Source organism: Amphiprion ocellaris, chromosome 4, assembly GCF_022539595.1.
Source record: "Amphiprion ocellaris isolate individual 3 ecotype Okinawa chromosome 4, ASM2253959v1, whole genome shotgun sequence".
NCBI classification, from domain to species: Eukaryota; Metazoa; Chordata; class Actinopteri; family Pomacentridae; genus Amphiprion; species Amphiprion ocellaris.
Genome location: NC_072769.1, coordinates 19333441 through 19352448, shown reverse-complemented (window position 1 = coordinate 19352448; position 19008 = coordinate 19333441). Strand labels below are relative to the sequence as shown.

Below are 19008 nucleotides of genomic sequence, written 5' to 3'. Positions count from 1 at the left end.
TTGGGTCATTTTTAGACATTTTCAAAAGCTATAAACTCAAACAGGGTAACACCGAGAGAGCTGAAATTTGGCCAGGTTGTACTCCAGGCATGGGTGATCAAAAATTATCAAAATGCTCACCTTAAGTCTGAGGGCGTGGCCATGGCGGCCTCGTGAATTTTGATGCTTCGCCATGAAACATCAACTGCTGTGTAACTGCCCTAAACATGCTCCAATCTGCCTCAAACTTTACAGGTGTGATCAGAGTCCAGTCCTGATCACATCCATAGGCCGACATAAACTCTCGGTCGCAGCGCCACCTGGTGGTTGGAAGGAAATGCTCTATAACTAGCCTGGACATGGTCCGATCTGCCTGAAATTTTACGTGTGATCAGAGTCTGACCCTGATCACATCCATAGGCCAATATACACTCTCGGTCGCAGCGCCACCTGGTGGATGGACAGGAAAAGCTCTAGAAGTAGCCTGAATATGCTCCAATCTGCCTGAAATTTTGCACGTGTGATCAGAGTCCAGCCCTCATCGCATCCATAGGCTGACATGCACTCTCGGTCGCAGCGCCACCTGGTGGATGTGCGTGGATTCGCCGACCAGCAAGGATGCGAGGACCCGTCCAACGCTGCTTGCAGCTTTAGTTTACTTTTTGATCGCAACAACTTGTCAAGATATGGAAATGATTTTAATTTGATATTCATTTCCACGTGTAGTAATCCTGACACCACAGCATACAAACTAAACAGGAACTATTAAGGAAGAAGTTTCGGTTATCTCCCTGCCTTGTAAATGGAGAAAATTTATTTTTAAAAAATGAATAAAAGTTTTCTTGGTGCATGAACTGAGGCTGCTGACTGACCTTATATTGCACAATGTTCAATGTCTTTAAATATTTTCACAGTAAGGATTCATCTGTCGATCTATCTATACCTGAAACCTGATCCTCTGTATATAGTCTTCTACATGTTTGTTGTTTTTTTTTTTTTTAAGAATAAAGTCATCTGTATATAATGCTATGGGCAATTTTTGCACCGTTTTTTTCTTATTTATTCTTGCACTGCCTTTATACTCTTATACTTTCTCCTTTCCTAAGGAAGAAGTTTCGGTTATTTCCCCAGTTATGTTTGAAATGTAACATTACTTCTTCAGCTCAGTGCATCAGTGATCATATTGGTTTAGTGGTTGGAAGTCAATAAAACATTAGTGTCAGTCAAATTGAATGCGTCAGTGGATGGAAGTGGTGGTTGCCTTGTGCTGCTCTTCACTTCACTGCAGCTCCATGGCTCCATCTGCTGGACGGACAGAAGTGCAGCAGCTGATGGCAGCTTCTTTGACCTCACGCTGCTGTCAGACCCACAGATTAAGGTTTATTTCAGATATATATAATAGAAAATAGTAATTAAAAAATAAGCTGATGTTGTATTTTTGCAGCAGTGAGTTTTACAGGGTTAAGAGCAACCAGTCAAAGGTTATTACTGAGGATTTTAAACAAAAACATTCAGGCAAACAGTTAACATCATAGGGTGCCTGACGTTTGTTTTTTTTCCGGGTCGATACAGATTTTTTTTGTAATCAAGGAGATCAATAACCAAGATTTGGAATCACTACACATTTGCAGAAAAAATAAAGTTTTTGCACAGCACATAAAGTTAAGTTAAAATTAAAATAATCACGAGTTGCAGCCTTTGCTTATTTATGTTTTACATGCTGAAGTTGTCCTTCAGTGTTTCACTGATCAGATTGTGCTGTGGGCAGGAACAAGATCAGAGGGAGGCAGCTGCAGCAGACCCAAAGTAGTTTCACATTCATTTATCTGATCAGATTTCAGGGGGCTTTTTTTTTTTTTTTTTTTTTTAAGAAATGGGACCAATAATTGAAAACATGCTAAATAGCAGATGGGATCATTGGTGTCACAGGACATCTGCAGACACAGGTCAAAGATTACAAGGAGTTTATTTAACGAATGAAACTAAAACCAACACAGAAAGGATAACTAAACCAAGGTGAAAACAAAAAGGGGAAACCAGACTAATTGTAGGAGAAAGGTTCTGGTTTCAAAGTCTGTGGTCTGGCAGAGAGCGGAAGAATGAAGAACCGGGCCTTCGTGGATTAAGGTGATTGAGAACAGGTGAATCAACCCCCACATCTGTGAGAGAGATGGATGGATGGATGGATGGATGGATGGATGGGGAGATGGATGGATGGATGGATGGATGGATGGATGGATGGATGGATAGATAGGTAGGGAGGTAGATGGACCATAGATAGATGGATGGATAGGTACATCCTGCAGTGGGGAAATTTTCAGTGTGGCAGTAGCAGATAGGAAAAAAAGTTAAAAAAAAAAAAAAAGCAGCACTCAGATATAAATAGATGCTTTCTCCTTAGAGAAGAAATAGAAATGCTTGTAAAAAAAAAAAAACCTGTGAAATTGCACATATTGACTTATTTACATTTTATTGCAGTTACTTCATGGGTGATCTGAACTACTGGGAGCAGGCTTGATTGAACACAGTCTGACTGCTGCAGGAAGGAAGGACCTCCTTCAAACATCGTGGGTGAAGCAGTCTGTCCCTGAAGGAGCTGCCGGTGATGGTCCTGTTTCCTGCAGGGGGTGGGAGATGTCCTCCATGATAGACAACAGCTTTGTCATCATCCTCCTGTCTACCACCAGCCCAGGACAGAGCTTGCTTTCTTAACCAGTTTCTTTAGTCTCTTCCTGTCTGCAGCCGTGATGCTGCTGCTCCAGCAGACCAGTCCATACAGGATGGCTGATACCACCACACAACCATAAAAGGTCCTCAGAATTGCTCCCTGCACCCCGAAGGACCTCAGTTTCCTGAGCAAGTGAAGTCTGTTCTGACCTTTCTTACACCGTGCGTTGGTGTTCTATCTCTAGACATGTTTGAATGTCTTTATCAATAAATGCTCAAACATATGTTGAGTGTCAGCTCAGCTCTTTGTTCCACACATGTATATGTTCCTATGTGATTGGTGTCTTGCAGTCAGAGTGTAAAGAATTGAAGCTGTCAGAGGCTTTCTGTGTTGAAGAGGCTGCAGGACATCAGCTGCTCCAACAGGTGACGCCTTTGTTCTTTGGCTCCAACCAGAAGCAGCAATAAATCAGCATGACCTGCAGCTTATCCACCTCATAGAGTGTATAATAAAGAAACCAAGAGGTTTTAGTTGATAGCTATCTCTAGTGAATGACCAGCAGTGTCTTGTTCAGGTTGTGAGGAGAAGTAAAAAGCTTACAGCACCTGGTATTCCCAGGTAGTCTCCCATCCAAATACTAACCAGGCCCAACCCTGCTTAGCTTTGCAGATCAGACGAGATTGGGTGTATTCAGTCTCAGAAACAAACCTACAATGTAAGTTCTGTACCTCACATGATTCAAATCTCCACTCACACCTTTTATTTGTCCTTTGATTGCTCCAGTACTGATTGATGCCATCATTTAAGCCAATTTACAACAACACCTTGTAGGAAATGTGGTGCAGAGGTAAGTTCTGTGCCTCACATGTTGAAGGTCCATGATTCAGATCTCCACTCACACCTTTTATTTGTCGTTTGGTTGCGCCAGTACTAATTGATAGCATCATTTAAGCAAAGTTAGAGCAACATCTTGTAGGACAGGTGGTGTAGAGGTAAGTTTTTTGCCTCCCCGGTACCTTCGTACCTTTATTATCTTCACTTCCTTAATACTTTTGTGTACCATCATTTACGAAAACTAATAGCTACACCCAGTAGGAAGGATAGTGCAGTGGTAAGTTATCTGCCTCTCATCCAGGAGGTCCTTGGTTTGAATCCAGCTCAAGGCTCTTTTTACACTTTGGCTGCATGACAACCTCTTGCAACCATCATTACAACAAACTCCACCAGGGACCTTGTGTGACAGATAGCTCACACAGAGGGTGTGTGTCTGTCATGTGGATGGTCACGGTTCGAATCCCCGCTGTGGTGTGGAGTGTGACTGGAGTGGACTGGACTGGACTTCAAGGATGGATCTGGCAAAAAGGAAAACAAGGAGATTTACTCATAAGGAAGGCACGAAGGCACGAAGGCACGAAGGCACGAAGGCACGAAGGCACGAAGGCACGAAGGCACGAAGGCACGAAGGCACGAAGGCACGAAGGCACGAAGGCACGAAGGCACGAAGGCACGAAGGCACGAAGGCACGAAGGCACGAAGGCACGAAGGCACGAAGGCACGAAGGCACGAAGGCACGAAGGCACGAAGGCACGAAGGCACGAAGGCACGAAGGCACGAAGGCACGAAGGCACGAAGGCACGAAGGCACGAAGGCACGAAGGCACGAAGGCACGAAGGCACGAAGGCACGAAGGCACGAAGGCACGAAGGCACGAAGGCAGATTTTTGGCAAATTTTGCCCAAATGTAAAAAAAAAAGCTTGAGCAGGGTGGGGGATCGAACCTGCACTCTCCAGGTTCCAAACCACCACCACTACCTCTGGACTACCAGTCCTACATACCCAAATATAGGCTTTTCTTCTATTCGTCAAGGCGGTGACATCAACACTGAAAGAAAAAAAAACAATCCACAAAATCAAAAAAAGAAGATAATCTACCTACAACTTTTAAAGAACACGCTAAAAAACACAATACTAAAAAGTCACACTCTTCTCCTCATCACTCATTTTTACATTTTAACACAATTTCAAAGCCACACAAATCACATTCTTCATGTCAAATCACTTCTCTTCACTACAAATGGGAGAGAACAGCAAACAAATAAAATACAACTTATGGCTTAAATATCTTCAAAATCTCTTTGCTATTCCTCTACATTCAAATTCCTCAACACCACTCAACAATCACCTGAAGGATCTCTTACTTCTTTCTTAGCTCTGACAAAACATCTTCAAGACTCTGAGAAGACAACTCATTTTCAACACATTTGCTGCTTCGTCTAAGTGTCCACACACATCTCCAGTCATCCACAGGCCTCACCACTGATCAGCTGCACAAACTTACATGTTAAACTTCTCCAAAGATAAAATACAGGCCCTTCTGTCTGATCACAACTTTTACTGGTGGCTCATATTTCAAGTTCATTTCCTTGCAAAGTCTTTATTTTGGATTAAAGTGGGATCTGTGACCAGGCAGATCACTTGTTTATTCTTAGCATTTGGATTTCACTGACATTCCTGTCATGTAGAAAAATAGAAATATCTTTGCATTGATTCAGCTAAACTAACTGCAGACACTGAGAGGCGTAAAGTTCAACAAATGCTGTTTTTATTTACTTCACTGGTGACATCAGTAGATGCTTGCAGTGAAACCACCACTGCAAATATTTATGCATTAAAGTATCACAACTGAAAACTCCCTACAAACGTCCACTTCTAACACCACAAACATTGTCCAGAGGAAATGATATTAGCTGAACATAAAAACATGTAAAACAGCTCTGATGCTTTCATCCTGAGCTCCACTCAAACATTTCACTGTGCAGCAGCTCAGCAGTTTGTTTAAGAAAAGCATTTAGGTTCAATCTGTGAAGCCCAAAACCCACCAGCTTTGAAAAATGACACCATTTACCAGAGTCACAAACTGTAAAAACAGAAGGAATTGTTGGATTTTCTATGTGAATGTGTCGCCTCTCTAGTTAACTCACCCGGTTACGTCTCCATCCTGACGCTGCTCTGCTGGACCGGAGCTTCTGGACCAGCCGGGTGGACCTTCCTTCACAGATCTTCCCGGTGGGAGTGATTCTGAGTCGGCCTTGGTTGACTGCAAACTCCTTAAAATGGACACATGAGAGGAAATCGTGGACAAATCGATACAACAGCTTGTTCGGTTTGTCCTGTTCTTAAATGGGTAGAAAACTGCTGAGAGCTCTCAGTTCAATTCAATTTTCAATTCAATTTTATTTATATAGCGCCCATTACAGTCAAATTGTCTCGAGACGCTTTACAGAACCCATATGCCTGACCCCCAGAGCAAGCCAAAAGGCGACAGTGGCAAGGAAAACACCCTTTTAACAGGGAAAAAAACCTCGAGCAGAACCCGGCTCTAATGTGGGGGGAACCATCTGCCTGCTGGCCGGGCGGGTTGAGAGGGACAGAAGAGGTAGAAAGGTAGAGATAGAGGGGTAGAGGTAGAGATAGAGGGGTAGAGATAGAGAGGTGGGGGGGTGGGACACAAGGACCATAAAACACAGCCACACATCTGAAGCATCCAGCATCCAGCTCTGGGACCAGGGACACTCGGAGAAAGGACACAGAAAGAAACAGAGTGAATGTAATGCAATAATGGTATATGTAGTAAATACATAGGTAGTTAGAGAAGGGCTCAGTGCATCAAGAGAGGTTCCCCAGCAGTCTAGGCCTATAGCAGCATAACTAGGGGCAGAACTAAGGGACGTCAAGAGGGGAAGTCAGTTGTGCAAATGAAAACACAAGCATACCCCGTCAGGGTCCCCCAGTCAGCCCTAACTATAAGCTTTGTCGAAAAGGAAAGTTTTAAGCCTGGTCTTAAAAATAGAGAGGGTGTCCGCCTCCCGAACCCAAACTGGGAGCTGGTTCCACAGGAGAGGCGCCTGATAACTGAAGGCTCTGCCTCCCATTCTACTTTTAGAGATTCTAGGAACAACAAGTAAGCCTGCAGTCTGAGAGCGAAGAGTTCTGCTAGGATAATATGGTACTATCAGGTCTTTAAGATATGATGGAGATTGGTTGTTAAGAGCTTTATATGTCAGAAGAAGGATTTTGAATTCTATTCTAGATTTAACAGGAAGCCAATGAAGAGAATCCAATATAGGAGAAATATGATCTCTCTTGCTAACTCCCGTCAGTACTCTGGCTGCAGCATTTTGGATCAGCTGTAGATGTTTCAGAGAGCTATTGGGACAACCTGATAATAAGGAATTACAGTAGTCAAGCCTAGAAGTAACAAATGCATGGACTAGTTTTTCTGCATCACTCTGAGACAGGATGTTCCTGATTTTCACAATATTTCTCAGGTGGAAAAAGGAAGTCCTACAGATTTGTTTTATGTGCGAGTTAAAGGACATGTCCTGGTCAAAGATAACACCGAGGTTCCTCACAGTAGTACTGGAGGCCAATGTAATGCCATCCAGAGTAGCTATATGCTTTGAAAGCAATTCTCTAAGATGTTTGGGGCCAAATACAATGACTTCAGTCTTGTCTGAATTTAGTAGTAAGAAATTATAGGTCATCCAGGTCTTTATGTCCTTAAGACAATCTTGCAGTCTAGCTAGCTGATTAGTTTCATTTGGCTTCATAGATAAATACAATTGAGTGTCATCAGCGTAACAATGGAAATTAATACTGTGCTTCCTAATAATGTTGCCTAAGGGAAGCATGTATAATGTGAACAGTATTGGTCCTAAGACAGAACCCTGAGGAACTCCATGATTAACCCTAGTATGCTCAGAAGAGTCATTGTTGACATGCACAAACTGGAACCTGTCTGATAAGTAGGATTTAAACCAGTCCAGTGCTGTCCCTTTAATGCCAATAGAATGTTCTAGTCGCTGTAATAAAAGTTTGTGGTCGATTGTATCGAATGCTGCACTAAGGTCCAATAAAATAAGTATAGAGACCAGTCCATTATCTGACGCTATGAGAAGGTCATTAGTAACTTTCACCAGAGCTGTTTCTGTGCTATGATGCACTCTGAAGCCTGACTGAAACTCTTCAAACAAGCTATTCCTTTGTAAATGTTCACATAATTGATTTGCAACTGTTCTTTCCAGAATTTTGGAGAGAAATGGGAGGTTGGAAACTGGTCTATAGTTGGCTAAAACATCTAGATCTAGAGTGGGGTTTTTAAGTAAAGGTTTGATTACAGCAACCTTAAAAGCCTGTGGTACATAACCTGTTACTAGAGAGAGATTAATCAGATCTAACATTGAGGAATCAGCTCTGACAGAGTGTTGCTCTGACTCCATGTGTGACTGAGGCTGGAGTGAACAGAGCTGCTGCTGCTCAGATGCAGCTTCTTATTAGCACAACAACAGACGCTGCGTTCACTACGTCTGTGGGTGTGGAGCTGATAAAGAGGATCTTCACCACTGACCTGAGCTGCTGCCACACGGTGAGACGTCCAACAGAGTCACTGAGCAGCTGATGATGAAGAAGATGAAGGCTTCAGGAGGAGGTGGAGGAGGAGAAGCTGCAGGGCCACATGAGACACTGAAGAGACAAACCAGAAATGATTCACACACTAGACATGAAGAAAAGAAAACATCAGAGAGTGTAAAATACAAGAATGAGTCCTGAACATCACTGGTGATGAAGCTCGAGGCAGAAAAACTCAAACACAAACTGCCTCAACAACAAGTTCATTTCTATGGTCAAACTGAGAGCAAGAATTCCTGGAATATTTAGTAAATCTAAACTGTATTTCTGAAATTTAATCCAGACAGGAGAAATATTGTGCATTTTAATATTCGTGTGTGCTGTCCCGATAAGCGGCTGGTGAAGGACTTTCTAAGTCTTATTGCCTCTTTTAATGTGGTTCAGTGTGTGTCGGGTCCCACACATGAACACGGACACACGTTAGACCTGGTTCTGTCTTATGGATTGTCTGTGTCGAATATTGAGATCGGTGATAACGTATTCTCTGATCATAAGCCTGTTATTTTTAATGTCAGCTTTCCGTGTGCTGGTCTTAAATCCAGCGCTCCTGCTCGGTACTGTCGGGTTTTTGAACTCTCTCTCTGCCGGTCGCTTCTCCGCTGCTTTTAATCAGCTCTGCGTCCCCTCTAGTTTATCCTCTATGGATACAGAGGAACTCAGCTCATGGTTCCATTCTATTCTGTCAAGGTGTTCTGAACTCCGTGGCTCATTTTGTACATTTTGACCTTCCTCTGTAACCCTAACCCTACCCCTACACATTCTATTGGATGAATACACATTTAAAAGCACATAACATGTGTGTCCATATAGCTCTACGGGTTAAGCCACTCACGCATGTACTAGGTCCCCAACGCTGAGGCCTGGGTTCAATTCCCGCTAGCAACCCCGTGCTGTATGAGTTGCCCTGATTCTTATTTCTACCCCATTATCTGCCTGTCTCTCACTACACCTATCAATCAAATAAGTGAAATAGACTACAACACTTATTTACAAAGTTACATCTTTAGTTATTAAATAAACTTCTTGAATTTCTTACATCTTTTTTTCCCATAATTTATAAAACTTTGATTGTTTTAACTTTTTCCCTTTTATTTCATTGCTTATTTTTTAGGTACTTTCTTTCTTTAATCTTCTTCTTCTTCTTTCTAGATTTTAACACCAACCTTAACAATGTTATAAAGCCTTACATTACAATGAAAAAACTTCTATTGTAACAATCACAACTTAGTCAATTATTCACTTTAGCCATTCAACTTATTTGTTTAGCACCTTTGACACAGGTGACAAAACTAAACAAGCACATAGAAAAAACTATGCTAAAACTATGATGAAAACTCACACACATATAAAAACCAAATATTTGACATGTTCATAAAATCTGTTGTGCCCAGGGGATGGAGGAAATTTATTGAAACCTTCTTGGCCTCACACGGTCAATCATTTTCAATATTTACTTAATTTTCAGTCAAAGACAACTGGGAACTGCAGAGCAACACACCTCTGCACACAGCACCCTCTGCTGTTTCTAATTATAGAAAGGCATCATATACACACTTCATACTGACATCTGAAAAACCGTAAAGGCAGGGCGATGTTCTTCTTGAATAACAGCCACTGATTTGGTTTCCCATGGCTGGCACGCTAAGGGGAAGATTTTATGGCAGTGCACAAGAACACACACACTCACACACACACACTCCTCCTAATGCAATCAGTCATTACTATCTGCCCCCATGTTGTGCACCATAAGTCTACTGGCTGACAGCTGGAGTCACCCTGACTGATGGGCTCCAAATCAGTGTGAAGAGCCCCAACATTGATGAAAGCGTTTCTCTCACCAGCATGGAACCAGCTGATGGCTCCAATCCAGGCCCAGTTTTATTACTACTCTGCGGTATACCTGAAATACCAGAAGAAGAAAAAAAAAAAAACCACACTAATACTCACAGAGTTGATCCAAAACGAGCTGCACCGAAGCCAAAGACACACCCGTTTGTTTTTCTTTTGTGCCAACAGTCTTGTTGTTTCTAAACAATAAAACAGATTTTTACTGTGGTTTATAAATGTATTCAGCACTAACAAACTGTGATTATCTGATCTGCTTTCTAAACATGATAAAGCTCAAACAGAAGATTGAACAACTTTTTTCATGATATGCGAATTATATGACCAGCACCTGTACTTGTATATAGTTTTACTTTTAGCCCTCCACTGTAGCAGAAGCCCACCACAGTTTGTACTTTGCACATTGTAAATAGTTTTGATTTTGCTGCTGACTAATAAACTATTTTGTGACTTATGTGATTGCATCATAACTTCTCATTTTGTCTGTTAAGACACTGGTAGGAAAAGAGTCAAATGTCTGAACCAAACAATTCTATATTCCATAATAATGTATTTGTGTTTAATGGGATTTAACATGTTTTAACACAAACTCCTTTATGGTTCATAATTCGGGTGACTGAATTACACCAAAGCAATACTGATTTATCAAACTGGAATTTTCTTAAAACAGCTGTTTTAATGTTTTGGCATTCAATTTTTTATTTAATCTTGCTAACCTTCACAAACAAACAATAGCATAGACACATCTACAAAAGTTTAGCACGAATGCGAGGACCCGTCCAACGCTGCTTGCAGCTTTAATTTAACTTAAACTTTCCATGAATCCGTTGGTGCTAAAGTCCACTCCGCAGTTAACACTGAAATTTCACACTGAACTTTAAGGATAATAATTGAGCAAAAAAAGTGATCATTTTTTAAAATTGTTCCTATGTTTCCGCATGACTTTACCTGCCCTGTGCTATAGATTGGAACCAATCAAATTGTTTTCTCAAGTTCAAATAGCTTTAAATGAGCAATTCAAGTTGGTTAAAAATGATTGCAGCCCCGACATTGTGACTGCATGCATCCAAATGATTGATTTCAATCATGAAAGTAATATTTTTAACAATATAATTCATATAATTGCAAAATAGATGTTTTTATTTTATATACCTAAAAAATGCACCTGTAAATTATGTTAGTGTCAAGGATAATTATGCCAAATACACATCCTAAATGTCACAATCACTATTACAGTTTTGCTTATAATCATAAATTATTTTGTTACTAGGAATATTAAAGCTTCATAAAGGCATGTCTTTGCTGTCATAATATAAAATGATGTGCAATTACACATCATGACAGTTTGATCCAGATAAACATTAAAAAAAAATAGACAAAGACAGGACAATCTTTCATTAAAGTGATCACTGTCTTATTTCATCATTTTTTTATATGCGTTTATACAGTTATATTGAATTATGTTTCATTTTATGTCTTAACCTCTTGTGTTTTAATACTTTATGATACCTACACCTGTTTTTGCATGTAAGTTTAGTTTCACTCTATACTTGCCTTGTCTTAAACTCTCTTCCTCCTTTCATATCTTGGCTTTATCCTGTTTGTGTATGAAGCTGTAATATAAGACGATAAAATTAAAGTCGTAATTCCTTTTCTTTTTTCATTTCTTAGGCAGCATTTTAAAACTTTCTGCCATGGCACATCAGTCACTTGATATTTTGGTCTCCCGTTATCAGAATATAATTGTATCTACCTAGGTTTTTAGCGTAAAAATGGGACTTTTCCTCATGATCTGTTCAATTATTTAAGTTATAATTGGCAAATTTTCCATTACTATGTAACAACAATGAATATAAAATATGTTTACACTGTTATGTAACAAAATTCCAGCCCTCATACCTTAAATAATGACAAAAAAATGCATAAATAGAGTGCACACAGTTATGCATTGCAATTTATTCTTAAATAAAATTCAATAGAAAAGAGCCCATTCTGAAATCCAAACACCAGCTGCAGATAATAAGCACACCTCCATGAGCAGCAGGTAGAAATAGTTTTGTCTCAAGAATATAGCTGACTTATGACAACAAAAAAAATTTAATCAGTATGATCCCTGAGAGCACCTTAGACGTAAAATACAACATAGAATAAAATGAATTTCCAGAATGAGAGCTAATTCTTGAAAAACGTGCGACTCCAATAAAAAAAAAAAACAATATTATTACTTCTTTCTGATTTGTTCAGAGTGGCACGTTTGCACATAAAATAGCATTGTTTTACGTCATTTATCTGGTGATGACCTCGCTCCAGTTCAGTACAGATATCCGTACTTGTAATGTGAGCCAAAGTCCAATGAAATGTCTCTGTAGAAAACATTTTTGGTGGCATTTAAGTGCACGTGTGTCCACCATCACCGAGGGCTGGTGAATTTAATATACTAAAATACTGGTGGCAGGTTTTAGCAGCTGAGGGTAAATCCATCAGCACGAATACGACAGTGAGTCTGCAGGTGTGGGGTCGACTGGATCATCTGTGGTATTCTCAGTGGGGTTCTCCTTATTAGCGCTACTGGCCTGGGTGATGCTATCATTAGCACAGGAGTCACTGTCACTATCGATGGTGATGACCGCGGGTAAGCGCTTCTCTGTGGGTTCACTGCTCTTGTGCCTTCTGCTTTTCTTCTTGTGTTTCTTCTTTTTCTTATGGTGACGCCTGCTTCGCTCATACGCTTTGTCGTCACTGATGAGCTCCACGCTGAGACTCCGGCTGGTCTTTCTCGATCTCTCTTTGGATTTCTTGCGACTCTTCTCTTTGCTTTTTTTCTTGTGTTTCGTCGAGTCGCCTTCGGTGTGCAAGTTAGAAAGTGTGCTACTGGACGGTTCGTCCAAATGCCTCGTTTTGTATTTCCTCTTCCCGCCAGGCTTGTCATGGTGAGATTTTCTTTTTACCGAAGGAGAGCAACTGCTGGAATAAGTCCTAGATCGAGAATGCCTCCTATCCTGTCTCTGCGAGTCTCTGCTGTGGCTCCTGGAGCGAGAGCGCAATTCTGAGGACTTGTGGCTAGTGTAAAAGTAGGACTGTCTCTGTGTTAAATGCATCCCACTATCATTTCTCTCTTGGCCATAATGACTATACTGATAAGTGTGATCACTGTCCCTCCTTTTGTAACGACTGTCACATTTTGAGTAGTCTCTGCCCCAGCCTCGGTCATTGGAATGAGCGCTCACACTGCTGTGGGAGACCACTGGGCTTCTGCAGTGCCGGCGCTCTCCACTTCTTGACCTCCTCCTTCTCCTGTGGTCTCTGTCCTTTGACCGGTGCCTCTCCCGAGATCTCTCTTTACTGTCAAATCTTCTTTCTGTGTCTTTTCTGTTTGACTTGCTGGATGTCTTGCATCTGCTGGATGTCTTGCATCTGCTAGATGTCGATGAGCTGCATCTTTCTTTAGAATCCATTTGATTTTCCGATCGCCCAACACCACTGGCATCGCTGTTCTGTGAAGCTGCAGGACTCAGACTGGTGAAGCGGATATGCTGAGGCAGAAGAGGCACTTCTTTAGTATCTTCGCTGGCAGATTCATCAGAGTCAGAGGACAGATGAACCAGCTCAGGAGTCCTCTCTGCTGTTGGTTTAACGAACCCTACAATGACACAGTCGTCGCTGTCAGAGGAAAGACATTCTTCGTTGTTACATTCACCCTGAGACAAGTCTGTTTGGTTATGAGGACTCATTTGCTGTGGAGAAGCGCCAAACTCATGTGGCTCTTCCTCTAAACTGGTGTCAGAATCAGAGTCCGGGACTGACAGTCGTTCTGCTCTGGCCTGTTCTGCTGTCGTAGAATATGATGGCCCAGGCGTCTCATCATCCCACATCGAGTTGCTCAGAGTAGATGTTGAGGCTCCTGGATGGTCCAACTCTGTAGCATTTTCCTCATCCTCTGAGATAGCAATGACAGATGAGTTGGTGCTGCTGTCTTCATTTGAAGAAGGAGCTGGGAAGTCATAAACAGCATGCTGGTCGTAGGCCTCCATATTAAAGGGGGACTTTGCAAAACTGGTGAACTCATGCAGAAAGTGCTCTGTGCGACCCTGCAGAAATGGCCTGAGCTCCTCTTGAATAGCTCCATCCTCCATGTCATAACGTGTAATACGTGACATGATGATGTGCTGAACTATGTTGACCAAAGAGCCATGGGCCCCGTACAGCACAGTGAGTTCTCTTTTTAACCAAGGGATCAGTCTATGTAGACAGGCAGGATTTCTTCTGTAGAACTCAGCTGAGATGTCTCGAGAGCGACCACCATCTCGAACATTTCGGACCCTAAATCCCCGTCGGTACAGTTCCCTCCTGAAGTTTACCATCTCTTGCTCCCGTACACTGTTCACTGTCCTGCCTTCACTTGCAGCTCTTCTCCTGGCGGCCAACCTCGTCATCACGTGTTGGATGTAACGGTTGCACTGCTGTTGGGGTTGATTTGTTGAGGCTTCGAAAAGTACTCCGTTGTCTGGAGGTGGAGAGGTCCTTCGCCTCGGCTGTCGTTGGACACCAGTAAGAGTTGTGCGGTATCTAAACCGCACTCCCTGAAAAGTACCAAAAGAAGCAGTTTCCAGTGGCCGCAGGTCATATTTCTTAAAGTCTTGCTCCGATTTTATACTGTGATAGATTGAATTAAATGGCTGCTTGCACAGTGGACATTCAGCTTTGTTCTTGGACCACTCATGAATACAGCGGAAACAGAACTTGTGCAGGCAGAGATCCAGGTAAGACATGTTGTTAAATATGTCCAAACAGATGGGACATTTGGAGTCTGGTGACACCTCTGCAGACATTGTTTTGGAGGTTTTGCTTCTGCCACTCTTCTGGCTCTGTTGCAGGGCAACCTTGATTGCTGACATGGTCTGGCAAAAAGAAAAAGCAGATTAAGGTGATTTTGAATTTTGGAAATTCTCACATTTACCAAAAAATAACGGCAGGGCAGTTACAGAGTGAGCAGTAACCTGTCAATTTCTAAAAAAAAAAAATCCAATATTTAGAGATAAATGTGCCTTGATACCAGAGTGAACTCCACTTAAAAGTCTGTATGCTGCTATGCATGCTACATAAAGCATCACTGAAGACGTCACATTAAATAACATTATCTGTTTGACAATGCGCTGACCTTTTAGTTACCTTCTCCGCCATTTTTTATCATTGAAAAGAATAATAAAGTACTCTATATACCTTGTCTTGTGTCATACAGTAAAATTTGTATAATGTTTACAATATTAAATTTGATTGACGTCATTACATTACATGTTTTAGCAATAAAGTCACAGAGGTTGCTGCGGTGCACCATCGCCGAAGAAGTCAAAAAGTAGAAGTTTATGTGGACTTTTAAGAGCGCTATGAAAGCACTAGCATGAGAATTTGAGGGATGACAGCTAAATAATGAAGATCACATGCAATGAAAGACTGAAACATGTGGAAAGTTGGTCTTTTTTTAATGAAAACGTGTTACAGATGTGCTCATAATGCAACTTGGTGCACAGTACATTTAACAATACGATGCAGGCCTTGCATAAAGACAGAGAACACAATCATGAAACATCTCTCTGGCAAGGGGAAGTAAATATGCCAACATCAAACTATGCATCATTTACAGTTTGGCTCAGATGCCTCATTAAAGGAACAAACTATAGAGCTACAGTCGCTGGTTAGCTTAGCTTAGCAAATAGACATAGTGGGAAATAGCTAGCCTGGATCTGTCCAAAACGTAGCAAAAAAAAAAACACCTACAGTAGGTACAGACATTGGTCACCAAGCATTAAAAAACTTGCAGAGCTGCAGATAAAGTAGTTTTATACTACACAGCTGCAATGGTAAAAATTAACTAAATGCATCTACAGGAACAGTATTTAACACCAGTATGAGATACTCTACTTGAGTGTTTTAGAGGCAAACACTGTACACAGGGTTTCTGCAGAAATCAGCCAGTCAAATTTAATGCTTTTTAATGCCATTTTAAATACATTTATACTGTAAAAAATTTTAATGCCATGACTATGAACTCCACAAATTAAGCAGGTTTTTTTTTGTAAAAGATGATTTTTATATAAAAACTGTTCCTACATTTTACATTTTGCTGGAATTTGCATTTCCCCATTTCCCAGTTCTCCTCCTGGTCCAGCCTGCTGGCCACTTTAAAAGCATGCAATTTTTGGCAATTGTACCCGACTGGCCAGAACAATTATCGCAATGCTTCGGCATGTTTACGCAGATGCACATATCTGACGAATCACAGTCTACAATTATATATCATTATTGTCAAATATTTTCCTGAAAACTGCAGAAAGAATTTTTAATGCCACTGAGAATCAAATTTAGTAATTTTTAATGCCATTTAAGGCCTTAATTTTTGCAGAATCAACTTAATGGCTATTGATACTTTTCAATGCCCTGCTGAAACCCTGTGTACATTTTACTCCACTACATCTTTTTGACAGTTGTAGCTACTAGTTGCTTTATAGATTCAAATATTTAAATCAAAACATGCTAAAACTACAAATTGGACTGGATCAAGGGAACCAATGGTCTCTGACATTTCTGGTCCTTATAAAACAGCTGCTGGGCACTTTCTCATATTTCAGATGTCTATGAGCAATCAAATATTTTCTAATATTCTGTCCCACAGTGTGTAAATAGGAATTACAAAAAGTAAGACACATCTTCATATAATGCAGTCCAACACCATCTTTAACTATAATCACAATGACAAACACAGAAATGGATTTTTACAGTAACACAATGTCACCAAAACAGTGCACTATGATGTACTGAATCATGCTAATAGATGGGTGCTGCAATACCACTGGGACGTAACAGCTTATTTTGTTTTAAGTCCCTCCAAATGTGGAGGACAAAGACAATGCCAACACAAACGGTACCACATTTACTTATGTGCATGTTACACATGAGCACGTGTAATCAAAACATTAGATTTTTTGGAATAACGAGAAAAATATGTTACACTAAGACCTCAGTACAAAGACACAGAACAGTCGGACATACATAACTATGAAGGACTTACACCAGCGCTATACCGTCAGACATTAGACTTCATCAATGTCTTTCTCATTCATTGCTAATTTGGAAAAAAAAATATCGCAGTTAACCCAGTGTTGTCAAAACCGACATTCCTCTCTGTCCTTCCCCGCATTTAAATCTGTTGTTTTTCGTTTTGTTAGCGTAGCAGGCTCTAGCTTAGCAGGCTAGCCTACAGCAGTCATGGTTCCCTCAACGAAGTGAGTAGTGTTGGCAAACAATAGTGAATACATCCAGTGTAAGCGCTGTTACACATATATATGACAACCACAGCGTGTATACGAATAGCTCTGTCAGACATATGTAGGTGTGGTTAATGACTAAAACATCCAGAAACCAGATTAACTTGTTTCGCTAAAGTTAGCAGGCTAGCTAAGTAGGCTAACGCAGTGTAGCTAGGGGAGGCTAGCAGATCTGCGGCTAGTTAGAACGTTAAAGAAAAGTTGTGTAATATTTACCTCTTACTTCCTCACACAGGTATGCGGCTGGCAATTGACTACTCCTCTCAGTGTTGTAGAAACTCATTCATTTCTACACGGGTGAGTGACTGTTAACATCATATTGATAGTTAACAAGACCCTTCCTTCGATATCACATCGTACAGTCTTCAGTATTCCATAATTCAACGAACAACTTCTGCCTTCACAATAAAAGCCTCACTTTAAAAAAAAAAAAAAACACCCATATTTGTTTTGTTTTAAACCTTTGTTCAGACTAATTGTGCACTGAGGTTTGGATAGCAATATATTATTAATAAAGCTTTTATATATTAATTTGAGCTTTAATTGGAATGTTTAAGATTTTTTAAAAAACATGGACTAAAACTGTATTTTCCAAGCACCTGTGAAGTGTATGTTGTAAGGGTTCATTTTAAAAAGACAGTAATTAAGTAATGTAATGGGAGAGAAATAAAAATAATTAAAACTGGTTGACAGAGGGTTATACAGTTCACAGCGATGAGTGCTATAGCTATCACCAGTAATAAATCCTATTGCAGAATGATAAATAGTGTCCAAGGGATTAGGAGTCCTGCTGAATCATGCATGGATAAAATGTCACCATAATCTAGTAATGACTAGAGAAAAGAAAGTTTTTTCCATCAACAATACTAACTTTTTGTCACAAATTGCAGATTTTAAAAAAATCCCATATCCTATGGTTACCTATATAAATTTAGTGCTAATAGCACTTTTAGTTCCATGAATGTTTACTGTCTTATGAATTAACACTTGAAATGTGTCAGTTAAGACAGTAAACATATGTGGTGCTAGAAAGTATTTTTTGTTTGACAGTTTGCTGGTGTATCTCTGCTCCCTGAAAATTCAGCCAATCATCAGTAATTACAGTATACCAGTTGGTATAAAATTCAAAGTCTACATGAAATTATGACCACAGACATGCAGCTCACCAGTTACTGCAAATGGATTTCTCCACTTAAAGGATTTTTGTTTTAAGATTCGGGACACTTTGCCTTAATATTGCAATTCAAAATTTCATGCATCCAACTACTAAAATATAATTTTACAAATTACAGGCTACCAAGTAAACATGTCACTGCTTTTATTTTAAACATATATTTGTCTTTTTTTTTATTATCTAAATGCATTTGTTTGCTCTGGTAGCCATTGTTAATCATTGTATTCACTTTGATGCTGTTTGATTTAAAACTATTGTGTTCCAAGACATTGCCATCTACTGGAGTTTTTAATGTTTGCATTCTTTAACGGCCACAACATCACGTAGAAGATTCCTACTAGAAAAGAGCCTTTGCGATCTGCTTGGCTAACAAGTGAAGACTTGATGCCAAAATGCATCACAGCCTTTACACGTGACCATGTTATGATAATAAACCCATTTTAATTATTGATTGAAAACGACAGTGCCCTGGACTTTGCAGGATTTTTGAATCTACATCCAAAGAACACCACAACACAGAACATTTAAATGTAATTTTGCCCTTAGTACAAT

At 40.4% G+C, this 19008-nt stretch overlaps 1 protein-coding gene and 1 long non-coding RNA gene across 2 annotated transcripts; both read right to left on the bottom strand.

The window, feature by feature from the left end:
• Window positions 1-4263: 4263 nt before the first annotated feature.
• On the bottom strand, window positions 4264-10416 carry LOC129348719 (uncharacterized). The gene is made up of 4 exons (XR_008601375.1): window positions 10063-10416; window positions 8054-8169; window positions 5628-5753; window positions 4264-4528 (listed from the first exon to the last, which is right to left on the bottom strand). It is a non-coding gene; the product is annotated as an uncharacterized LOC129348719 (long non-coding RNA).
• Window positions 10417-11887: 1471 nt separating this feature from the next.
• On the bottom strand, window positions 11888-17672 carry toporsa (topoisomerase I binding, arginine/serine-rich a). The gene is made up of 2 exons (XM_023292313.3): window positions 17499-17672; window positions 11888-14858 (listed from the first exon to the last, which is right to left on the bottom strand). Exon 2 carries the CDS (start codon window positions 14853-14855, stop codon window positions 12441-12443), a length of 2415 nt encoding a protein of 804 aa, XP_023148081.1. The 5' UTR covers window positions 14856-14858; window positions 17499-17672; the 3' UTR covers window positions 11888-12440.
• Between the last annotated feature and the right edge of the window lie 1336 nt (window positions 17673-19008).